Below are 26,737 nucleotides of genomic sequence, written 5' to 3' on the forward strand. Positions count from 1 at the left end.
TAAACCATTGAGCCACCCAGGTGCCCCTACATTTGTTATTTTTTTGATGTGGTGATACTCAACTTTGGAATACCCTTATATGGATAAGTGGTAACTCTCAAAGATCTGACTTTAACCTTTCAGTAACTCTATACTGCATTACATTAAGTTACCAATTATTGAAGATCTGCCATGTTTCAGGAGCTTCCCATAGTCTGGGTATGATAGACTTCCAAACCAGGTAAATTATAGATAAATTCAGGCTTATAACAATTTGCCCAAGTCTCATAGCCTGTAAGTGACAGATGGCTGTTTTTAAACCTGGGTATGTTAATGGATAGCTCACATGCAAGGTATTAGGACAAACGTGTATGTTTATTCAGTGGCCTATTAAAATCCTGTAGGGAAATCAGACATTAAAAGTACTAAAGGATAAATCTGAATCCTGAAGAGTTCATGTAGAATAGTTAGACTTATTCCAGAGAGAGGTACTGCCCCCTCTTTTCTTTTTTTTTTTTAAAAGACTTTATTTGAGATGGAGAGAGAGAGAGAGAACCTGAGTGAGAGGAAGAGCAGAGGGAGAGAGACAAGCAGACTCCACACTGAGTGGGGAGCCCAGCGTGGTGCTGGAACCCATGACCCTGAGATCATGATCTGAGCTGAAATCACTTGTCAAATGCTGAAGTGACTGACCTACCCTTCCTTGTGCCTCGTATCTCTCTTTTGTAGAACCTAATGGTTGCAGACATAAACACCCAAGCTCTATTGTTTTAGAAGTGAACTTTATGATAAATTACTTGCAGCACTGACTTATCTGTAAATTTCTAGAAATAATAATAGGCAAATTTGTAAATTTGTGGGTTTGGAGAAATTACTAAACTGCCTCACTTCTTTCAGTCCCAATTATTTGGAAGATTTGCTCACCTGAAAAAAAAGCTGATCTCTTAATTAAACAAAGCAACAGCACTAACATAAAGGCTTTCACATCAGAGAGTTTCACCCCACCTATGCTTGTGGACTATATAGTTATACTTTATGCACATTTATAACAAGTATGGCACAAAATAAATTAGAAGGGAAAATGAGCATGGCAGAGGTGGAGCCAGAGACAGCCAGCGTGTCATAGAGATGAAAGATAAGAAAATCATGAAAAGCAGAAACAAAGTTCTCAGTAAATAGCACTCTAGAGTAGCCCTTTAGAATGGATGCAAAGAACACCACTTGAGTTTTGGTTATTGTAGCATCTCCATCCAGCAAAGTGCAGGCACACATTTACAACAGTGTTTTATTTTATTTTTTTTAATTTTTTTTAAACAGTGTTTTAAATCTTAATACAAAAGAGAGTCAGCGAACTACACAATTTGAGGAAATTTCAGTCTCAAGGCATCCTAGAGTACCGAATTTTAAGAGGCTGAGGAGTAATCCTTTTTAAAACTAACACTTTAAAAATGTACTCCAGACACTTCATTTTGTACTTTATTTAAAATGTTTGTTATTATTTCATTATGAAAAGAAAATATAGAAGCTTTGGAAGATAGGGAAAGTTTACAAAATTTTTGTGTTTTTGTGTGCATTTTAAAACTACTGTTTTTTTTATTTGACCTAGCATTAAATAACTAATCATTATTAAGTAAGTAATAAAAGTTTTCTGTCACCCACAGTAATCTGCTCTTTTAAGTGAGTGGGTAATACTCCCATACATGTATATAACCATATATGGTTATATATGATGTATATAACCATAACTTGTATTTTCTGCTGACTTATTTAGTCTCCATTTACCTCTATTGCAATTTGGTTGTAATAGGCTTTGGTGTTTTTGATACTTGTTCACTGTTTCCTTATTTGTTTTGTGATTCCCTAATCCTCTTTTCCTGACAATTTTTGTGCTAATCAGATATTTTTTAGTATTCCATTTTAATTCTTCTCTTGACTTTCTAGAGATATGTTTCTTTGTATTATTATTATTATTATTTCAGTGGTTACTCTACTTAGAGATAATACTGAATTTCTTCAGCTAAAATATAGGAACTTTAAAACAGTCCTTTTCTTAGTGCTCTGGTTGTCATAAATTAGAAACCCCAGTACAGTGTTGTACATTTTTCTTTCAACAACCATATGGCTTTTAAAGAGAGAAGAAAATAAAAATAGATGTATGGTATTTTATACTCATTTATTTCCATTCATTTTTATTTCTTCTTGTAGATCATGGTGCTGGTAGTCCTTTCCTTCTTTCAGTGCTTCGTGTAAAGGAGGTCAACTGGTAAAAAATGATTTTTGTTAATGGGAAAATGTCTTTATTTCACTTTACTTTTGAAAGATAATTTTGCTAGATGCGGTCTTCTTGGTTGACAGGGTTTTCTTTCAACCCTTTGAGTATGCACCTCTACTGTCTTCTCACCATTGTTTCTGATAAGAAGGCCATTAACCATGTCATTTTTCTCTTTACTTGTAGCTTTCAGCATTTGTATATAGGGCTGTTTGTGTGTGTGTGTTTCTGTTTTTCAATTTGTTAAATTTCTTCTGTCTGTAAGTTAATGCTTTTCACCGCTTCCTCCTGCCATTTACCTTCTGCTATTGAGTCCATCTAATGAACTTTTCATTGCAGGTTTTGCGATTTGCAGGTCTAGAATTTGTAATTTTTAAAATATAGCTTCTGTTTCTCTGTAGAGATACGCTTTTCATTAATTGATAATCATATTCACCTTTAGTTTTTTTAACATATTATTATAGCTGTTTTGAGGTTTTTTTTTTTTTCTTAAGATTTATTTATTTGAGAGAAAGAGAGCACAAGTGACAGTGAGTGGGAGTGGGGCAGAGAGAGAGGGAGAATCTCAGGCAGTCTCTCCAGAGAGTGGGGAACCTGATACCCAAAACTCTGAGATCATGACCTGAGCTGAAATCAAGAGTCGGACGTTCAACCAACTGAGTGACCCCGTTGCCCCTGTTTTGAAGTCTTTATCAACTAAATCCAACATCTGGACCTACTTGTCATTAATCTCTAATGGTTGTTTTTTTTCTTAATTACGAGCTATAGTTCCCTATTTATTAATACTTAGAAGTGAAAATTGAACATGGAGGTAATACATTATAGTGCCTTCCGGTGGTGGTGGTGGTAGTTTATTTTCTTTTAAGGATTATTGTTCCATCAGGTATTTGACTGCCTGCCTGTTTTCCAGCTCTGTGTTAGCTGATATAACCGTTCTGTTTTCTGGTTTTCAGCTGCTGCTTTTATTAGCCTGCCTCCTTGGGGTGGGGAGGTCTTCCTTATACCTGTGTAATTTTATGGTTAGCCAAGATTTGGGGCTTACCCTTGACATCATTCCATTTTTTCCTCTGGAGATTGCCACTTATATCTCAATTCCTGTCTTGGCTTTGGACTGTCTTCTCCGATGTTTCTCGTTACTTAGGCTTCCATCCATTTGAGTTACACACATTTGGGGGAATCATCTCCAATAAAAAAGGCATCATACTGAGGGATCTCATCCATCGTAGCTGCATCTATCAGGAGCATTTCCTTTCTGATATTTGTTTGTTTTTTTCCATCTGCCCCAGGTTCTTTACCCTGCCTGTGTAGTTGAGCTGTCAGTCAGGGATTTAAATCTTGATCTTTCCCATTTGGTCCTTGGTTTCCTGCTATAGAAAATGAGAAAGACAGTAATTCATAGTGAGAAGTACATGAAATACCAAGTGCATGCCATGCCCTAGCTGTAGTTTTTGTTGTCACATGGTTCTCTATATTGCTTTTCTAATATTTTCCCCACTTATGATGCCACTGGTCATGTATTTTTATCCTTGATAACTTTTGGTCCTTCTTGTTTTAAAAGTAAAACAATTTGAAATGTAGATCACAGAGTCATATTATTAATTGATAGTGGGAGTGGTAAGTGTTCTGATAATTTGAGTTAGGTTCAAATTATTTGTTGAAGTTAGCAAGTTTTATGGGATTTGAAATCATGCATGCATTATGCTGTTTTTAATGCACAGTGTTGTAACTCAGTCTTGAATGGCTAGTAAAGAACATGATGGGCTAGGTAGAGTACTGAATTCTTTGACTGTAATCAGCAGTTCTGACTTGGTTCATTGTAAAGTCACATGGTCACACCATCCACTTTTATCTGTGGCACTTGAGTTTTGAGCTTTGCATTAATGCCACTGGATATTAATAGACCATTGTTAACCAGAGCAGATTGGATTCCTGTAAAACAATACTTTGTTTTGAGAGAGTAGTCTGTATGGGGAGCATTACACTGAATACACCAATCACCGACAGCACGGATAGGAAATGTTGGTAGCTTTGGGATGATATAATTGGCTAGTTGGCTAATTGGCTAGTACTTGATGAAAAAATTATTAGAATAAACCCAGCCACTTTGGCATCTAAATGTGCATATGTATACATCCATTTTTAATTACTGGTTTTGGCTATGTTTTAGGATGTTAATTTAATACTTTATCTTATCTTAGTAAACAGATGGCTTTTAAATTATATGAGAGATTTTCATCTTTAAAGTGTCTTTATTAATACCTTAGTTCAAAAGTTTGTTTTTAGGATTTAAATTGCATTTTTTTGTGAATTTTAATGTTTTTTAGATTTAATTTTGGGTTTATTTAAATCAATAATAAGCTGCTTATAACAAAGAATAATTCATATTTATTAATAGTATCATGAAATAAAATTTTTACTCTTCTGCCTGTCATTAATGATGATTTGATTGGCGTAAATAAAGCTGGGCCCAGAAGTTTGCTTGTCTTCTCAGACGGTGCTTCCTGACATTAACCCTAGTTGAAATAAAGTGCTTATCATTTGTCACTAAGGGAAATAGTGAAGAGAGGAAGTTATCTAACTTAGTAAGCCCATTTTTCAGTACCAGGTAAATTGCAAAACTTTTTAGCAGTTTGATCCTTAACAATAAAAGCCATGATATTTGCACTGTGTCTTATTTACCACCAGGCAGAATGGTGATCCTGTTTGTATGTGACAGTCATTGTTTTTTTATTTTTTTCTTCCAGGGGTAATTTTAAGCCCTACTATTAACCATTTATAAGAAGCTGTGTAGTAGAGTCTAGATTAATGCTGTTTTGTGGTATTTACTTTTATATTTGTTCAACATCTGGTTATTTAAGTGCACAACAGGACAGTTGCAGTAATAGATTGCTTATTAGTTGTTTACAGTAATAGCTAAAACGTATTGAGTAATTACTTGTTAATGTCAGGCAATGCACCAAGCACTTAAAACATGTTCTTGTTGAACCTTTTTAAGTCATTTTTTTAAAATTGTGGGTTATAACAAAAACACAAAGCATAAATGTATAACTTAATCAAGTGAACACTTATGCAGTCATCACCCAGATAAACAGATAGAACATCACTGGTACCCCAGATGCCCTTCGTGCACCCCTTTCAAGTCCTCTTTCCCCACGGAAAGTAGGTCCTGACTTAATGGTGATTATTTCCTTGGGATTTGGTTTTGATTTTTTTTTTTTTTTAAAGATTTTACTTATTTATTTGACAGAGAGAAATTACAAGTACACTGAGAGGCAGGCAGAGAGAGAGAGAGAAGGAAGCAGGCTCCCTGCTGAGCAGAGAGCCCGATGTGGGACTCGATCCCAGGACCCTGAGTTCATGACCTGAGCCAAAGGCAACGGCTTAACCCACTGAGCCACCCAGGCACCCTATGGTTTTGATTTTTTTTTAAATGCCTTTTATCATCCTTATGTATTCCTGAAGACTCTTAGTCTAGCTGTGCCTGCTTTATAACTTCATATAAATAGAATCATGCAGTATATTTTTATCTGTTATCTTTAGTTCACTGCTATGGTTGTATTTATATTTCATTCATTTTTAATGTTACCCATCTTCCACTGTATGAAATCCTACAATTTATTTATTCTGCAGTTATAGATGTTTGGATTATTACTTGTTTTGGCAATTACTACATAATTTGCTGAATATAAATTTGGCAATTAAATAGTGCTGATATGAGCATTTTTATACAGGCGTCCCTCATATAAGTATTTTATATCTATAGGGCTATACCTCACTGTGGAATTGCTGGGTTGAACATCATGCATGTTTTGAATTTGAAAAGATAATGCCCAGTTTTCTTTTCCAAAATTGCTTACCAATTTAGGGTACCACCAGCAGTGTATGAGTTTTTGTGTTCTTTTAGTCATCATGTTTTTTTCACTTCATCTTCTCAAACAGTAGGGAATTGGCATTATTATCTCCATTTTACAGATAAGGTGGATACTGACAGCCTGAGGGGTTGAATAACTTGCCAGAGTTTACATAGATACTGAATAGTAGAACTGGAATTATAACCTAAAACTGACTCAGAGACACTTTGAATTTTACTTTTACCATTTTAGGACATTATTTGGAAAGTAGAGATGGCCTGTAAAGACTCCATGTTCATCTGCTTTGTCTGTGAGTAAAATCACAGGAAGGGTCTGTGCCCTTGTGGATGGATGCTCCATTTTAATACATTCTGAAGGAGTGGAGGTGGATGCATAGATGACAGGAGCTGAGTAAATAAAAAGGACAATCACAGAGTATTATCTGTGCTATGAAGACAGTACAAGGGGCACTGATGAGAATAAACTGTATGTTGGGCAGCCTAGAAAAGAGGAGGCTCCAATTAATCTCAGACCTAGAGGATGTGAGGGACAAATTCATCTTCAAAGTGTGTTACAAGCTGGGGGAGCAACAAGCAGAATGTTCCCCAGGAGAAAGTACAGTTAAACCAGTATCTCAGCAGTGAAGCAGTATTATATCAGAGTAAATGTTTTAGTTAGAACCTTGTCGATAATTTTCTCACTTCGGACAGAAGTTTGAGGGTGAATAAGGCAGGTACAAAATTTTCAAGCAAAATTAATAGAAATAGGAAAATAGTCTGTGACTGGAAAAACACAGTAACTTCTAAAACTGACTAATATTTCCCTTTTCTTTAATTGTGTCAAATCTTACTGTGAGTTGTAACAAAACATGGATGTGTAGGTGGGTCCAGGGGTCAAGAGGTTACAATGGTAAAGATATACCGGATGAAAGAAACTTGTATGACCTGGAACATTGGGTTGAATGGAGTTGCTAGCTGGAACAGGCAATGCGGTTTTTAAGTGGAAAAAGGAAGTCCTGGACAATGTAGAAACTGAATGACAGGCCTATTTTACCTACCTTTCATATCACAACAGCCTCCAAATACACTTCCAAAGTTAAGTAACACACACAGCTCCATCTGGTACAGAATTTCATATTTAAACATTTGATATGCCTTCCCAGATAGATTATGTCTAGATGCTGGCCATTCTTTCTCCTCCATAGGTGGTCCCGTGCAGCCGTCTGTAAGAATCTTGTAGGGCAAAAAGTTTTGTAGATATTGTAGATCCTGGGGGAATTTCTACAAAGTACAAACAGATTTAGAAATAATCGCCTGTGGTACCATCCAGTGCAGAGTTTCTGTCTTTGTTAGGAGGACAATGTCAAAAGCATCTTTAGATTTGGAAGTAGAGGAAGGAGGGAAAGATGAAACAGGGTTGAGCAGTGAGAATGGCTGGGGAATTGTGAAGTTTGAGCAGATCACTTTCCAGAGTTGGGTGATTTGTCTTTGTCCCCTTGCCCAAAATACTTTAACTGGTTCACTGTAATATGTGGACTTAGACCATTTAGAAGAGTCTCTGCGTCAACACATTAATAGCTTATGGTTTGGGATGTGTTAACTTCTCAAAAGACTGTTTCCTCTCAAAGATGTGCCAAATTAGGGAAATAAGACCTGTAAACATTTAGGGAAATATCTGACACACCAAAAACTGTAGGTTTTTGGTAAATGGTGGCTGTTACTAAAGTAAGCCAGATAGGGGACACAGCGTGGCTCAGTTTGTTAAGCATCTGCCTTTAGTTCAGGTCATGATCCCAGAGTCCTGGGATCTAGCCAGATCAGGCTCCCCTGCTCAGCAGGGAACCTGCTCCTCCCTCTCCAGCCTCCTCTGCTTGTGAATGCATGCCATCTCCTTCTCTCTCTCTCTCTCTCAAGTAAACAAATAAAAATCTAATAAATAAATAAGTCAGTTAGACTATGATGGTCTCATATATTAAGAATTCTTAGTTTATCCCAAAGATAATGAGTAAACCTAGATTTTATACAACTTACATTTTATAAGAAACTTCTATTTATTGAAAGCAGGAAAAACTGTTTCATTGTATCTGGCTCGGTTAGTAGGAAAATTCTGGTGTATATGATTGTAGACTTGGTTTGATTGGGTCAGATTCAGTGCCAGGGTTCCCCTCACCCCCCAATATGAAAGAAAAAATCAGACTATTTCTTAACCCACAAACCATTTCTCATCCAGAACTGAACTCTTTGAAAGTAATTGGGAAGAAACCATTATATCTGTTATATTTTCCAAATGTCATGTGCTTAGAGGAAATAGTAAGGGGATTGCTCAGAAACATAGGGAAATAGAGGGAACTAAGTGTACTAAGGCAGCTTAGGACACTGCTAAGGAAGTTTTTCTATCTTGTTTTTCTTTCAGTGCAAGCATTAATACAGGATAGAATTTAAAATTTTTGGAAGGAATTACTGTTTTAGTCTTATTTATGTGAGATTTCCCTTAATGTTGGAGTTGTGACATTTTAATGGTTGTAATTAGCAGAATTTTTTAACATTTAAATGGTGTCATCTGCCAGCAAAACTGGGAATTGCACAATAAAATAAGGGTAAATGTTTTTGCATATTTTTAAATTTCTGTATTCTTTACTGTAGCTACTATACTGAACCTAGCACCTTCTTCTGAATAAGTAATTGTTAAATGCATTAAAACTTTATAGCTGTGTATCAACACCCCACCCTTGCCTCCACATTCTTTTCCTGTTCATGTTAGTCTTTTCCTGTCACTTTGGATTATTTGGTAAGGTTGATTTACTGCATAAGAATGTCAGTTGTGATTGAGATCCAAATTTTTATTTCATAGGTTAAAATGCTAGAAAGCAAGGTAGCATTTGGCAGGGTAAATGAATTTTTGACTCCTATTTTGTGGCAGCAAGAAAATGATTAGTTAATACATATAGACTTGTCTTACTGAAAAACTTAAAACTATGTCATAATCTAGGTTTTTTTTGCAACCTTATCTTCAGTGAATAATCAGTCTTGGGTTTTTTGTTTGTTTGTTTTTTGTAAAAGAATACCTTATGTGATCTTCACATTAACTGTGTAAATTAACGTATTAGTGTCACAACCACTTTGTAGTTGCAAAGGTGATGCCAAAAGCAAATTTTGTTCCTGTAAATAAACAGACCTTCACACAGAAACATAGACTCACAATGGGTCCACACAACATGATCAAGATTTAATGCAGTATATATTTCAGGGAGGCAGTAGGCAGACAAAAGGAAGAGGATCTCTAGTTGCAAGAGCAGTTAAGTGATGCTCACTGGCATGGGCTTTAGTCTTCAGGTGCTGGGATAGGTTAGAGCTTCTCAGCAGGTGCCACGGGAACATCATTGCCTGGAGAACTTGTGGAGTCCTAGGGAAACTGCTGTCCTGGCTCTGCTAGGGTCAACTGAGTGTGTAATCTTGTTCTTGTTGAAAAGTGGTCATGCATTGAAAAAGCAGGACACCTAAGATTAAGTTTTCTAATTTTTTTGAAATAGGTGAGTCATAATGTCACATTTTTTTTTTTTAAGATTTTATTTATTTGACAGAGAGAGAGAGATCACAAGTAGGCAGAAAGGCAGGCAGAGAGAGAGAGAGGGGGAGAAGCAGGCTCCCCGCCAAGCATAGAGCCTGATGCGGGGCTCCATCCAGGACCCTGAGATCATGACCTGAGCTGGAGGCAGAGGCTTAACCCACTGAGCCACCCAGGCACTCCATAATGTCACATTTCTAACGTGGCACTCGCATTTAAATTTAGATTTCTAGATTACAAGTCTAGTTGCATCAGCTGGCTTTATAGCATCAAGGGAGAAATGTCAACTGCTTCTTGAGGCTGCATTACCAGAAACTGACCATTATTTAGAGAGCCCCAAGACTGCAAGAGGATGGTACTGGTGAGCAGGGACTATTATCTCCATTTTATAGTTTGGGAGAGTTACTGTCACAGAAAGGCAGTGACTTGAGATAAGGTATTATTGAAAAAGGACCCTAGCTTTTTTTGAACGAGTTAAGCATTTAATTTACTAGCGACTACTTTGATATAGTGGAAAATGCACCACATTTAAGGTAGACGACTTGCCTTTCATCTCTAGCCTTTAGTATAAAAATAACAAGTCTAGGAGGGCTGGAAGGTACCTATTAGGGTGATTGATAAAACTGATGAATGAATATATGTTGTATGAATGAGTAGAAGGATGTGATTATGATTTATACCCAGAAGTGGCTTTTTGTAAATGTAGAGTCTTCAAATAACAGAAGAATGTTATATGGTACTTTGGACTTTTTAATATATTAAATACAATTAAGGGATTGGAACACTTCTTTTTTGTAGCATGTTCATATTTGAGCATCCTTAAGTCTAACTGGAAATAGTATTGTGGCAGCCTTAGGCCTAAAGAGACATTTGTTGCAGCTTTGCTTAGTTCTTTAAAATATGAATAAAACAGGGGCACCTGGGTGACTCAGTGGGTTAAGCCTCTGCCTCTGGCTCAGGTCATGATCTTAGGGTCCTGGGATCGAGCCCCACAGGCTTTCTGCTTGGCGGAAAGCCTGCTTCCTCCTTTCTCTGCCTGCTTCTCTGCCTACTTGTGATCTCTCTCTCTCTCTGTCACATAAATAAATAAAATATTTAAAATAAAATATGAATAAAACAAAATAAAATAGCAAACATTATCTTTTGCCCATTGTGACCTGAAATTGTTGAGCAAAGACACTTTTACCAGGTGTTTACCAGTTTAACTATAAAAATTAAATTCCTATTGAAATGAATAGATAGTTTAAAAAAAAAAACACTGCTAGAAATGTGTTTTATTAGTACTTAACTGTATTCAGAGATTGTACTACAGTCTTGATGTTTCTCTGCCCAACAATAAACACTTTTTCAACTTACTATGCAAAAAAAACATGTTCAGAACTCACTGCACAGTCCTCTTCTGTGACTATTAACATCCTTGTCTGTATAGTTGTAAAGATCTCCTTGCTACCTTTTGTTCCAGAAATGAAAACTCTTTGGATTTAGTGACTGGGATGTCCAAAGAAAGAGAAATCACTGACATTTTAATGAAATGTGAACTAAAGCATTTAACATCGAGAAGCACGTTGATGTGCATATTTGGGGACTGAGAAGGCTGTACGCAGATGACAACTTTGCATTCCAGCTTACAGAGCTAGTTTAAAGCAGTATTAAAGTTTTCAGTGGCAGTTTAAAAAAAAATTTGGTTAAGTATTTTTTTCCTAAAGCTTGATTTTTGTCCAGTGTTCTGAAAAATCTGGTTTCATCATATGTTGTCTCTAAAAATCTGAAGAGAATTCTTCTGCTGGGGAAGAAACAAGAGCTTGATTTCATGAGATTTTTCTTTTTCTTTCTTTTTTACTGAAAAATGAGGAAACTCAGTCAATGTATTACAGGTGGTGTCTTCTCTTTGGTCAGAATTGAAATATGACATTTGATATGTAAAAGATAAGTTAAATGGGAGAATTGAAAGACAAGTTTAGTTGTTGAATATGGAAACTGAACAAACTTCATAACAGTTTTTAAGACCTCCATTGAGGAATCTAACATACTTTTATGTTATAAAGGATTTTAATTATTAAGCCCTTATTGTTTTTCTCATCATATTCTTTTTTTGATAGTTAAGTGTTCACCACAACTGATCCAAGAAAGAAAAATCATTTCATTCTTTTCATTTAGAGAAAAGTTGCTGTGTATAACACATTGACAATTTCTTTTTCTCATTTGGTAAGAATTAGAATAGGAAAAAAAAATATCCAAGTGGCAACATTAGAATTCACACTCAGGACTCACACTCAAGAGGGTGGTTCTGATCTAAATGAACAGGCGCCATCGCTTATTACTTAACATATAGATAGTATTTAAGGCTATAAGTTACAGATGATAAGATTGATTGTAGAAAGAAAATACAGGATGAGCAAAGGAGATGGCTCTGGGACCAAGTGTTCCTGTTTAACTGCTAGGTAGAAGAGGCTCTGAGAAAGTATGGCATTTCAAGATGATTCAAGAAACAGAGAGTAGTGAACAGTATCATATGCCATTTCATAAGTCCAGCGGGACAGAGACTGAAAGATGTACATTAAATTTGGCAGCAGAGAAGTCTTGGGATGTCTTAAAACTATTTTGGTGTTGTGGTGGGGTGAAACCAGGTTTGCAGTCATTAACGTCCTAGAACAGTTGAGCAAATTTGATGGGGCATTTGTTGATGGTAATGGTGTTTTTGTGTGGGGGAGTCATTGTGCAATGAAAAGTTAACCATGGTTAAAGGAGAAAGAATGATGCAGTTGAGGTGGAAATTTGAATATACAGAGGAGAGAAGAGATTACTCATACTGCAAAAACTTTTTCTTTACTCTCTGCAAAGAAATAATGGCTGTGGAGACCAGAGTTCCTTTTCTTTTTGTAAAGATTTTTTTTTAAATGTATTTAAGACACAGAGATAAGAGAGACTAATGTGGGAGAGAGCATGAGCAGGCTCCCCGCTGAGCAGGGAGCTTGATGCGGGACTCTATCCCAGGACCCTGAGATCATGATCTGAGCAGAAGGCAGGTGATTAACCAAATGAACCACCCAGGCACCTCCTTATTCTTGTATTTTCTTTATCCTCAGAAAAATGTTCAACTCTTCATGCTTTCTCTCTGTAAGTTTCTCTTTTCATTCTGTTTCATAGCTTCACCCACTTGCTCTTTATCCCTGGCCCCTCTTCTAAGTTCCAATCATGAATTTTTTAATAGTCTGATAGAACTCTTCAGTTGTCTCATGACTCTTCAAATTCAGCATGTCTAACTAAAATAAGGCTGCCGTAATTTATTAGTGTATCTCTTTATTTGATTCAGAAATGCCTCCAGTTACTGTGGGCCTAGCTCTCTGGGTCTTCCATTGTTTTCTCAGTCTCTTCCTCACTTCCCCATTCTGTTCATACCCCATCCTTAGTCCCTGCTTGGTAGACTCAGAATCACCGTGCTATTTTTGGAAAAATTTTTTCCTCCCAAATAAATCCAAATCAATTTGACTCATTTGGTCCATCTCATTTAATATGGCATTACCAATAAAATTCACTCATGTTATTTCTGACCTTTTTATTCATTATGTGAAAAACAGGTAAAAACACAAACTGATTATTTTTTGAAATTTGTTAGGTAGATTGAAGATGTTATTTATGCAGCTTTGTGTGAGCATAATTTTAGTTCATAATTGTAAATGTGAAATTTTCTGGATTATAAAATTAAAAAAAATTTTTTTTGTATGTAGACAGAATACCACACCATTTCCCTATTTATCCTGAATTAATGTATTTAAAGGAACACAGTATGTGTATTATGCTTTGGTTTCCTGTTCTTGCAGGAAGTTAATACAATTTAACCCAATTTTGTTATATATAAATCTGTTGATTGAAATGCAAGTAATAAGTACTTGATTATAATTTTTAAATTGTACTTTAGAGGTTAATAACAAATAGTTTTTTACATAGAGCTATTGGAATATGGAGAGGAAGGTAAACTTTCATTTTATGTGGACTCGTGTTTATTTTAAAATACTGTTTTCATATGCTGGAAAATCTTCATTTTTTGAATACAGTTGTTTGTAGTATAGTGGAAACATATAATTATCTCTAGATCTTCAACTTTGTGGTGAAATTCTGATAAGCACCCACAGCAAAAGGTTTATAATTCCTGCATGCTTTTACATTGTTAAAAAAGACACACATTGGAGCGCCTGGGTGGCTCAGTGGGTTAAAGCCTCTGCTTTCCACTCAGGTCATGGTCCCAGGGTCCTGGGTTCGAGCCCCCTTGTCAGGCAGAGAGCCTGCTCCCCTCCCCCCACCCCCGCCTCTCTGCCTATTTGTGATTTTGTGTTTTTAAAGACCTGTCAATTCTCAGGAGTGGTTAACATTAGCATTCATCTTTAAGTTCTTTATGATCCTAGAATGACTTGTTTTCCAAGTGTTTCACATAGTTGAAGTTACTGCTGTGTCTTTCAATGCAAACATGAGGATTAGCTGGAAATTTGATTTTTTTCTGGTCATTAAAAAGCCTAGATGAATTAGTTTTCAAAAAATACACTAAAAGAAATTATTGCATCTAACTTGCAGCGTTTCTTCTATGCCGTAAAAATCTAAGAATTAGCAGTCATCTAGCTGTATAAATATGGAATCTAAGCTGATACATATTGCTACATATAGCATTAGTACTTTAAATATAATTAAATGTGTTTACTTGGCTTACAGATACTGGTCAAGGGAAAAGGGGAAGTTTGGATTATGATACAGATTTTTCTCTCCAGTAACACAGAACTTGATATACCTCCGTTCTAATTTAAAAAAAATTTATATTGGGGCACCTGGGTGGCCCAGTTGTTAAAGATCAGCCTTTGGCTTGAGTCGTGATCCCAGGGTCCTGGGATCGAGCCCCATATTGGGTTCCTTGCTTGGCAGGAAGCCTGCTTCTCCCTCTCCCACTCCCTTGCTTCTGTTCCCTCTCTCACTGTGTCCCTCTCTATCAAATAAATAAAATCTTTTTAAAAAATTTATATTGGGAATTCACTAGAGGGTATGCATCACGGGAAATGGTTTTTAAAAGTATGGTAGGAAATCTCCATGGTAATTTTCAGGCTTAAATAATAATTGATTTAGTTGGCTTTTCTATTTAAAGAATGATGTTGGAAACACAGCTGTATTTTGTTCCCTGCTCTTGACATACGGGTAAGGAAAAACTATGGTGATAGTATCAGGGACATAATTCTAATCTAAAACATTTTCTCTGCCCCAGTACCTCCCTTCACCTCTCGTGATCTGTTTAACACTGTGTTACTGGTTCTTGAGTGTATTGAGTATGAGAGAACCAGGGGGAGTGAGAGGGGAAGGAGAATAGAGAGAGCGAAAAACTAAAAATACAATGAGACATGAAGCGTTAACACCAGTTTATGTCTGAATCTAAGAAAAATTATGAGGAGAAAAATGAAGAGTACTGAGTGACTGACTGAATGCAGATACAAAATGAGTAAAGGCAGGAGTTAGGAATGAATCTTGGGATCCATGGGAATCCTGCTGTAATGGACTACAGAGGGAGAACTGTTCATTGGTGATGGAGTTTTAAATTGTTAATGTTGAAATTACATTTGTGGGAAGGATGCCACTTTAGATACTCTAAAGTTGTGGCTGAAGAGACAGATTGGAACTGACTTGTAGTTAAACCTGTACTTACTTATTTGTTCTCTAGATACCACCACAGTGTAATTAAAATTTGAAATTATTAAAATGGGTTTGCTGTCATGATAAGATTTACATTTTTTCAACACCAGTAATTAGGGTTTTCTTTCACTTATTTATTTATTTATTTTTTAAGTGAAGTGTACAGACATCCTTGATTCTTGAAAGTCTGGTGTTCTCGTAAATATGATAAATGTGTTTAGTGATATTTGTCTTCATCAGGTGATTTTAAACTTCAGATGATTAGGCATAATTCACATTTCCTTTTCTAACCAGGAACCTTTTGAGGATGGCTTTGCCAATGGGGAAGAAAGTACTCCAACCAGAGATGCTGTGGTCACGTACACTGCGGAAAGTAAAGGAGTTGTGAAGTTTGGCTGGATCAAGGGTGTATTAGTATGTACCTATAGATTGAATTTTAGAGCATTTCTGTTTAGTATAAAATCTTTCTGATGTTCTCATCATTTCTTAAGAGAGCTCTTCGTTCTCTTTTTATGTGAATGTTATGGAAAACCAAATTAATTATATGTACCTCCTTTTCTTGTGGATATTAAATTCAGTAAAGGAAACAGAATATATGTATTAACAGAGTCATGTTATACTTGATTTCCTTCAAATTTTATTTTATTACCTCTTATAAATCTCACATATTGTCATTTTTCAGAAATTCAGTATGAAACTATTAAATTGATGGAAGCATCAGAATTAAGAAAGCTGAGCAGGCAGTAAAGCTAAATATTCCTCGTTATTTTTTGAATAGAAATGTATGAAAATTAACATGGAACAGGGAAAGAGAATCGTTTTCTTAAGTGTTGAGGTTACTTCATTAGATAGGTTCAGGTGATTAAGTTCCAGATGTACTTCTGTTTTTCTGTGTTGGAATAGGCACTAAGGAACTGATTGGAGGAGAGTGGTAGACTAACTGACCTCCCATTGGGATATTGGGAGAACTTAATTTGAGTCATGTTGACATTTAGGAGAGAAGCAAAGGGAAAATCCCAGTTCCAGTAGTAATTTCATTGCTTAATCAGTAGAATAAATGTGAAGAAGCTTCAGGTAATATTGTTTGCCTTTTCTTAGATTTTAGTATTTTAGATGACTGTGTTCTGTATATAAGCATAATACGGAAAAGTAAAAATAAATTGGAAACTCTCTCAAATAGTTCAGAGTTTTAAAAGATGTGTGAGGAGTGCCTGGCTGGTTCAGTCAAAGGAGTACACAACTCTTTCAGGGTCTGAGTCCCACCCTGGGTATAGAGATTACTTAAATAAATACTCTAAAAAAAAAAGGTGTATGAACAATTAGCATTTTGTTTTGATGTACTTTACAATACTTAAATCTTCTGAAGAAATGAAAGAAGGATGTTATTAAAAAATAAGCAAAAGTTAAACTTAGTTGCATGGATAAATAGGAATAGGAACTATTTCTTTAGGATTGAAGTGGTAAAATATTTCTTAAACCTTGTTTAGTACCTTTTGTTATTTCAGGTCTTTGTGATGTTATATTACACTTAAATTATCTACATTTTAGCTCTCTCAGTAAGTTCTTTTTAAAAAGTATTAAGAGAAGGATAAGAAATTTTAAATGACTTTCTATAGTTTTAAATGGATGTTGTCCTCCTTTTGGCTAGTTTTGCATTTACTGATGTATTATTTTTGATCATTTGCCTTCATCTGAAACTTGTCCTCTTTTCTTACTAGGTACGTTGTATGTTAAACATTTGGGGTGTTATGCTCTTCATTAGATTGTCATGGATTGTGGGTCAAGCTGGAATAGGTAAGCAAAGTTACATACTACTTGATTCATTTGAGAATGAAAAAGCAAAGTAACCATGTGCTCGTCTAGGCTGTGAACCTCATAAAATTCAAACAATTGGCATTATTCTAAACTATTTTCTTGGTTGTGTCAGAGTGTTGTCTTAATGTTAATTTTTAAAAATTTTTGAGTAGATTTTTCTACAATGGGATAGAAATGAGGTAATTGTTAAATATAATGTAAACATTGTATACTAACCAATTCTAGATAAGGCAGGTTGAAATAAATATAAATATTCTCAGTCTCTTTTCTTTTGCCCTAAAGGTCTGTCAGTTGTTGTAATTATAATGGCCACTGTTGTGACAACTATCACGGGATTGTCTACTTCAGCAATAGCTACTAATGGATTTGTACGTGGAGGTAAATTCAGTCTTTTCACATCCTTGTCACTAGATTACTGTTACTCAGTAAACTGAGGTTTAAATTTTTTAATTATGTTTATCTTAGAAACAGCATAGGTCTATATAGGTGAGAAACTTGCTACTAAGCACTTTCAAACTAGCATATTAGAATGTAAAATTTAATTTTGGCCCATACACGAACATATATGCTTGAAATTACTTAGGATGTTCATTGTATTTGGTAGCAAGAATGGAGATTCTGACCCGGTTTCTTCTCTGTTGGGCTGTCTCTTACCTCCTTCCTGGTTTTAGCTCTTATATCAGGAGCTTGCATCCTGTATTTGGTTGGTTATACAGGTGTAACCTCATTCCTCCCCTTTTAGGGAAACTTAGAATTCTTTTCCCATGATCTGACAGCTTGTGTAAGTTAAACCTGGGACTTTGAATCCATACTATCAACTCTAGCTCTCTTCTTCAGGTCTCTGAGGCCTCTTTCATTAGAATCCACAAGATCTGCTTTGTGAGATTTTACCTTCCCAGGGAAAGCACCCAGGAGACCAGAAGAATGGCCTTGGGACGCCTGTGAACAAGAAGAAAAAAAATTGCATTTTCCAAATCAAAACTCATCATTTAAATGGAATGCGGATATTCTTGGAGAAAGGAAAGAAAATGGACTTTACCAGCTCCTATACAGTTGTCATAGCAATCAACCGAGAGGAGAATCTGCTTGTAACATCTGCCTCACCTGTTTTACAGATCCATATTTGACATTAGACATACACAATTTCTGCCTTGTCTACACCAGGTATTTAGAGAGGGAACCAAATTGAGCCTTTCATTTGTCTTCATTGTCTTCATATTTCTTATATACTGCTAGATCCAGATCACTATGGCCCTGGGGGATACTGGTAGCAATATGACTGTGCTAAGCATGCATGACTCTTGGCTCAACTTCTATGTATACATGAGTCTAGATGAGCTATATTGGGGTATAAGATGTTGATATGTCCAAAGAGTTACTCAGACAACACAGAGATTCTTTTTGGCTTCTTATGTACCATGCCCCATGCTTCATTTATTTCTGCTACTGCTGTGGAATGGTAGTGAAAGAAGTGGATGTGGTGGACTAGCAAATTATCGAAGTATTTCTCCTTATCCTCAAGCTTTCCAATCAAGGTTGTAAGCCTCAGTGGGAGTAGTGGGGCATGAAGCCACTGGCAGCATAAACCCTACAGATTTTTCTCCATGTGAAACTTAGGAGAATCATAGATTTTCCTGCATTGTAACTAAAAAGCCACTTCATCTTTCAAAATTACCAATTTCTGTATGTATTCATAAATACATCTAGCTCAGAGAATTTGAGCACATACTTTGAAAATTTGTTAGAAGGAGTTCATTTTTCACTTGTCAATTGGTGACTTTGGAAACCTGGCTGATTCTTTACTGAATACAAGCAAGTTGTATCATCATCTGCAGTGAAAGCCTTTTGGAGATTTTTTTCAATGACTATAAGCCCCTTCTGTCATCCCTTTATCTGCTTCATGGAACTTGGACAGTCCTAATGAGATTTGTTTTGGTTTCATAACAAAATGGTATTTTCACCATATGATAAAGTTGATAGAGGTCTAAATCTGGCAAGAATATATTACCCTGTAGTCATGATTTAAATTGAAAGTATTGGTGTGACTTTATCATTTTATACCCAAAGTATGTGTTGCTTGGTTCTATATGCAAAAATTGCATATAACAAATAACCAGCCCAGTAGCAGTGAGCCCCCCTAGTGCCCACGTGATGTATTTTCATTCAGAGGAATACCAAAGGACCTTGGAGAAATAATTGGTTCCAAATCTGGGCAGGAAACTTACTTTAAGAGCCTAGACATTTTTCACATTGGAAAATAAAGGATGTGTAACAGAGGCTACTAGTTCAGGTCAGAAGGACCCAGGAGCCCATTTGAAGGAGCTAATGCTGACTTAAGTTTGGATAGTTCAAACAGCAATACTACTACCAATAATAACTAGTTTAAATGAAGACCTAATGTATGATAAAATTCGTAAGTTCACAGACAGCACAAAATTTTGTTTTTTAACTTTGAAGAATGCTATGAATGAAAATTGATAAATAAGAAACCCATGTGGAATCAAGTTTTTCTGAATGAAAATTTCCTTACCTAAAATCACTGTAATCAAGAAACTGATGAGTTTTGTTTTGTTTTTTTAAGATTTTGTTTATTTATTAGAGAGAGAGAAGGAATACAAGCAGGGGGAGTGGGAAAGGGAGAAGCAGGCTTCCAGCTAAGCACAGAGCCCGATGTGGGGCTCCATCCCAGGACTCTGGGATCATGACTTGAGCCGAAGGCAGACGCTTAACTAGGGAGCCACCCAGGTGCCTGACGGTTTTTTTTTTTTTGTTTTTTTTTTAATTTGATAACTGTTCTACGTAGCAAGAAAAGGAAAGAGAATCAAAATCTTTCAATTTTGTAAGCTCTTTACTCAGTAAAAGCATGTGACATATTATTTCTCGAGGGACTGAATCGGAATTATATCATGCCTGTAGTTCCAAGAAGCATTTCAGAGAATATACAGAAGAGAGAGCAATATATTAAATGACACTATAGCATGATGACAGTAAATTCCAGACTAGGAATCTCTCTGGAACACGGAATTTTTTTTTTTTTTTAAGTTTTCTCTACATACTACGTGACACGCAAACCCACAACCCTGAGATCCAGAGTTGCCCGTTTCACCAACCAAGCTAGCCAAGCACCCCAGGAATACTTGTTTGACAAAATTTTCCAAGGAGAAAGAAAGAGTGGAAGTTATGGTTTAAAACAAACTGTGAGAGACGCACTTTATAGGTGTGGGTTTTTTGCCATTTGTAACAAAAAACTGTTTTGTCTTTTAGTGGGGTGGGCCCAAGAGTGCCAGGTTTGGATCTCCTCTAGTCCAATTACTGAGGACTTGATTTTTTACTTCTCCTAAAATGGCTACACAGGGAAGAGAGGACTACAGCTAGAAATAGCCACAGGTCAGGGTGCCAAAGAAGCGCTTAGAGTGGAGAAATGGAAGGATACCATGGAAATAGTGATGTCTGGTGATCCATCTGAATTATCCATGAACTGGAGGTTGATTATTAAGGGAATTAATAAGGAAATATTTTACCTGAAGGTTTTGGTTGCTCTATATGTAATTTCAATTCGGAGATCTTCTTTTGAACTTGCCTCATTATCTTGTTAATATAACAAACTATTTTGAGGTAATATTGAATAGTTTTTCTTGATTCTTAACTCAATCATAAAATTTATTTATATTTTGTTAATATTGAATAATATTCTATTCTCAATTTATAGGGTACGTTTCTGTCTCTTTGGAAGTATGTGAAATAATATACTCTTCATAGTGCTATGTGCTTTTTGCCTTTGGAGAAATTTAATTTTACTGCCAAGTTACCTTAACATTGGCTTTATCAATACATTTTAGAGATTAAAAAGATAACACTAGAAAAGTGCAGCTGTTTTTTATTATATGAAGTAACTGCCAATTTGTAAACAAATATAATTATGTCCAAGTATGAAATCTAGGATAAAAATTATATGGTAACATTCAAGGTTTCTTTAAAAGAAAAAAAAAGAGTCAAAATTTAGAAAATAAAAGATGCATAGTTTCAGTCTTCATTAGTTTTTAGTAAAGGTTCTTAGGTGCTAAAAGCTACTAGCAGGTTAGAGAATCATGCCCTCTGCACAGAATAAGAATAGCAGTGCCAAGTAACTTTAGCAGGTACCTCTCACCTTCATCTTTGTCATAATCCCTGGCCCAACAGACACATAGGTTCTACAGATGACTGTGGCCTGCTGGGAGCCCAGAGCTCTTTACTGTTGTGCTCATCTTATCAGGTGTTTTTGAGGCCTGGGTTTTACAGAATTTACTTGGGCCACGTGCAGCAGGTTCTCCAAGAGGGTGCTGGCCAGCAGTCACATTCACTTAAGATCTGTATTTTTTTTTTTAAAGATTTTATTTATTTATTTGACAGACAGGGATCACAAGTAGGCAGAGAGGCAGGCAGAGAGAGAGAGGAGGAAGCAGGCTCCCTGCTGAGCAGTGAGTCCGTTGTGGGGCTCGATCTCAGGAAGCCAAGATCATGACCTGAGCCAAAGGCAGAGGCTTTAACCCACTGAGCCACCCAGGCGCCCCTAAGATCTGTATTTTCTAGATGCCTCAGACAGGGAGTTCTTCCATCCTCAAACAGTCTGTGAACACGGTCTCATTTGTGAAATAGGAAATGCTAGTTTTTGAATGGTGTTGCATTGTATGTGTTGAACATTAAGTTGAAAGTTCAGTATACTTTCAAACAAAAATCCAGGTTACCATCAAATTCAAATAGGTAGTTCTGAAAATGTAAAATTAATATAAACCTGTCTATTCCATGACCAAGGTGAAATTTTATATTACTTGTATATCAGTCATTCAGCAGATAATTATTGAGCTCTCTGTGATGGGCAGCAGGTTTGTAACAATGAAAGTCAGGGAAGATCCTATATTCTTTTTCCTTTCTCTGAAATAATTGAAGACCTCTTCCTTCTCTATATAGGTGAAAGTAACATGAGAAGTAATACTAACATTTTTTTAACGGATTGTGACAGAAAGTGCTTTCTATATTGATTGTCAGGTTTTTTGTTTAGTCCATTATAAACTATTCATTCCTGTCATCACCAAGAAGGACTTGTAACTTAGAATTAAGCTCCATAATTCTTTTCTTTTACTGAGAATTTCTTTCAAATTATAGCTTTTCAGATCAGTGAAATGTTTGAAGAAGCTGTAACGAGCAGTTCTCTAGCAGTTGTATTTTGAGATTTTATTAGACTTAAGCACAACATTGTTTTCAGTTTAGTAAAATACTACTTACAAACCACAAATAGTTTGAATGTGAATCTAGCAAACAGTTATAAATAATTTTTGACTTGGGTTTTCTCTTTGACTCATTTGGTGGCATTTCAATTTTGTGAGTCTTTGATGATTAAAAATACTTCAACTTGGTTTTGAAATTTTCTGCTGCAGAATTAGGGCAGTATGTCCTGACTCTTCAAATTTAACTTATTCATGTGATCAGTCATAATGATAATATAGCCCCCAGTCCTAGTCTGAAGGTTTAATGTTGGTTAACACATTTTCTCTACTTGCCTTAATAATAGCAACAGAACAGAGGAAATTTGTGCAGTGTTAAGATGCAAACAGATCATTGTATATGTTTAGATCAGGGTATTAAAATGTATTAACTAGAACAATAATCAACATGGATATTGGGTCCATTTGGATCTCTCAGAACTCTGTTGTATTCTCAAAATGGTTCCTTGGAATTTTACATAAGGTGGCTTTGGATAAATTGTTTAGTAAGTTTACAGAAGTAGGTGGTTTAGTGCTATAAGAATTCTGGTATATTTTCTAATCCTACTAGATGAACTCTGAGCAAAAATTGTTAGTTTACTTTATCATTGATAACTTTATTATGTTTTTGCTATCTTCACCTTTTGAGGGTTTTTTTCCTCAATAACCTTTATTTTACACAATTTCCACAGATACTGCAAAATACACAGATGTTTCATATTATGTACATTGATCATTTCTTCATGGGAGATAAAGGATGTCTGTCTCAAACTTCTCATTTTCCCCTGTTTCTTGGGTAACAACTTTTTGAAGCGTTTTATTAGTTAGAGATTTTGAATTTTTTTTTTAGTGTAGTTGACCCACAGTGTTACCATTAGTTTCAGATCTACAACTTAATGATTTAACAAGTTGATACATTAGGCCGTGTTCACAAGTATAGCTACCATCCATCCCATTACATCGCTATTACAATATCATTGACTGTATTCCTTAGGCTGTGCCTCCTTTTATTTCAGTTGTTTATTCTTTCCATACCTGGAAGCCTGTATCTCCTTCTCCCCTTTACCCACTTTGCCCACCTTCCTACTCTCCTCCCTTTTGGTAATCATCAGCTTGTTCCCTGTATTTATAGGTCTGATTCTGCTTTTTGTTTGTCTATTCACTTGTTTGTTTGTTTGTTTGTTTTTTAATTCCACTTATGGAATCATAAGTTTTATCTTTCTCACTGTGACATTTTACTCAGCATAATCTTGCCTAGGTCCATCCATGTTGTCTCAAATGTCACAGTCTCATTCTTTTTTATGGCTGTGTAATATTCCAACACACACACACACACACACACTCTCTCTCTCTCTCTCTCATACACACACACCCCTTCCTTACCCATTTGTCTACTGATGGACACTTATGTTCCTTCCATATCAATTCAGTGTAATCCCTATCAAAATTCCAAGGGCATTTTTTACAGAAATAGGAAAAATTATCATGAACCATAAAGACCCTGAATAATCAAACAGTTTTGAGAAAGAACAAAGCATCACACTTCTCAATTCCAAACTATATTTTAAACCTATAGTAATCAAAATGGTATGGTAATGGCATTAAAAGATATATAGACTTGTGGAATAGAATCAAGAGCCCAGAAATAAACTTACATGTGTACACTCATCTAATGTTTGATGAAGGAGCTAAGAATACTCAATGTGAAAAGGATAGTCTCTTAAATGGTGTTGGGAAAACTGGATATTCACATGCAAAAGAAATTGGACCTCTTATATCACTCATAAAATTAACTCAAAATAGATTTTGACCTAGAACCAGGAAATTAAGACCTAGAACCAGGAAATTCCTAGAACAAAGCATAGGGGGAAAGCCCTGTGACTTTGGTCTTCCTAGTGAATTTCTTGGATATGACACCAAAAGCACAAGAACAAAAACAAATGGGACTTTATCAACTTACAGTCTTCTGCACTGCACAAGAAACAATCAACAAAATGAAAAGACAACCTACAGAATGAAAGAAAACAGTTGCAAATCCTATTATCTGTTAAGGCGCTAATATCAAAATAGAGAAGGAACTTCTATAACTCAATAGCAACAAACCAAATAATCTGATTTAAAAGACAAAGGACCTGAATGGACATGTCTCCAAAGAAGACAAGTTCATGAAAGGGTGCTCAACATTACTAATCATCATGGAAATGCAAATCAAAACCACAATGAGTTAATACCTCGTACCTATTAGAATAGTTATTGTCAAAAAGACAAGAGATGGGGGTGCCTGGGTGCCTCAGTCCTTAAGAGTCTGCCTTTACGCAGGTCATGATCCTGGGGTCCTGGGATGGAGCCCTGCATGGGGCTCTCTCCTCAGCTGGGAGTCTGCTTCTCCCTCTCCCACTCCCCCTACTTGTACTCCCTCTCTCGCTGTGTCTTTCTCTGTCAAATAAATAAATAAAATCTTTAAGAAAAAAAAAAGATGATAAGTCGTGGTGAGGATGTGGAGAAAAGAGAATCCTTGTGCACTGTTTGGAATGAAAATTGGTTCAGCCACTGTAGAAAAGAGTATGGAGGTTTCTCATAAAAAAACAGGACTACCATATGGTCGTACAGTCCTACTTCCTTGGTATTTATTAAGAGGAAATGAAATTTCTATTTGTTGTAGATGTTGGCACCCCCTTGAGCAGCGTTACTCAAAATGGCTAAGGCATGGAAACAACCTAAGCATTCATTGAAAGGTGAATAAAATCTTACACACACACATACACACACACAAAATAGAATATTATCTAGCCATAAAAATAAAAGGAGATATTGTTTGCAACAACATAGATGAAACTTGAGGGCATTATACTAGGTGAAATAAGTTAGAGAAAGGCAAATACTCAAATACTATATAATCTCACTTCTATGTAGAATCTCAAAAAGCCAAACTCCTAGAAACAGAGTGTAAAAAAATGATTACAAGGGGTTGATGGGTAAGGGAAATGATGAGATGTTGGTCAGACTTCCAGTTATAAGAAGTTGTGGGGATCTAACATATAGGATGCAGACTATAATTAGTATTACATACTTGAAACTTTCTGAGAGTAGATCTTAAATGTTCTTACCATAAAACAATAACAAAAATGGAAATTCTCTTTGGTGAAGGATATATTAACTTTATTTTGGTAAACATCTTGCAACATGTACGTATGTCAAAACCTCACAGGATATATCTTACAAAATCGTATGTCAGTTATATCTCAGTAAAGCTGGAAAAAAGTTAATGGACCCTGCATGTATAAGTCTATTTCTGGACTTCCTTCTGGTACATTTTCTGAAGATCTGTCCTTAATCTAATAACATACTCCCTTGGTACTGTGGCTTTATAGTATTTCTTGAAGTTTGTTCAACTTTGTTCTTCTTCAAAATTGTCTTGGCTGTTCTAGTTCTCTTGCCTTTCCATATAAATTTTAGAATTACTTTGTCAGTTTCTGCAAACTGTCTTGCTGAAATTTAGTTTGAACTTCTGTTGAATATAGAGGTCAGTTTGGGGAGAATTAACATCTTAACTCTCAGGGATTCCATTTCATAAATATCATTTATCTCTCTTTAGTTCTTCAGTTGTCAGTATACAGATCTTGCAGATATTTTTTTAGATTTATACTTAAAGTATTAATTGGGTTTTGGTGCTGTTGTAAAGTTACTATTTAAAATTCTAATTCCTTACTGTTTGTTGCTGTTAAATGGAAATATGGATTTCTGTATATTTACCTTATAATATTTTCATAATAGGGTGTCCAGAGAAACAGAACCAGTATGATGTGTATGTATATATAAAGAAAAATTTATTTGAAGAAGTTCATTTATATGATAATGGAGTGGAGGATGGGAAGTCCAAAATCTGCAGGGCAGGTCAGCAATCTGGAGATCCAGAGGACAGGTGATGCTGCAGTTCAAATCCAAAGGTTGTCTACTGCAGAACCACCTCCCTCTTACCTCTTACTCGGAGAAGTTTGTTTTTGTTCTGTTCAGGCCTTCAGCTGATTGGATGAGGCCCACCCACATTACAGTGGGCAATCTGCTTTACTCTTAGTCTATCAGTTCATTGTAAATGTCATCTAAAAACACCCTTATGGAAACCATGTATCTGAGCATTAGGACCAAGCAAGTGGACACATAAAATTATCCCCTCATAGTGTCACATTGCTAAATTAACTTTTTAAAAAATTTTACTTATTTTTAAAGATTTTTAAAATTTATTTTCAAGAGAGGACAAACAGAAGGGAGAGGCAGAGGGAGAAGCAGACTCCCCACTGAGCAGGGAGCCTGAGGAGGGGCTCAATCCCAGGACCCCAGGATCATGATCTGAG

The 26,737-nt window shown here is 35.9% G+C and overlaps 1 protein-coding gene across 2 annotated transcripts in view; it reads left to right on the forward strand.

The window, feature by feature from the left end:
- SLC12A2 (solute carrier family 12 member 2) overlaps nucleotides 1–26,737 on the forward strand; it is a 103,988-nt gene that overhangs the window by 10,629 nt on the left and 66,622 nt on the right. For both annotated transcript variants that reach the window (XM_059174472.1, XM_059174473.1), the window contains exons 2-4: nucleotides 15,625–15,744; nucleotides 17,049–17,124; nucleotides 17,428–17,523. In XM_059174472.1, coding sequence (XP_059030455.1) covers nucleotides 15,625–15,744; nucleotides 17,049–17,124; nucleotides 17,428–17,523 — 292 coding nt within the window. The remainder of the gene's footprint in view (nucleotides 1–15,624; nucleotides 15,745–17,048; nucleotides 17,125–17,427; nucleotides 17,524–26,737) is intronic.

The sequence above is a fragment of the Mustela lutreola genome, chromosome 5, assembly GCF_030435805.1.
Source record: "Mustela lutreola isolate mMusLut2 chromosome 5, mMusLut2.pri, whole genome shotgun sequence".
Classification (NCBI taxonomy): domain Eukaryota; kingdom Metazoa; phylum Chordata; class Mammalia; order Carnivora; family Mustelidae; genus Mustela; species Mustela lutreola.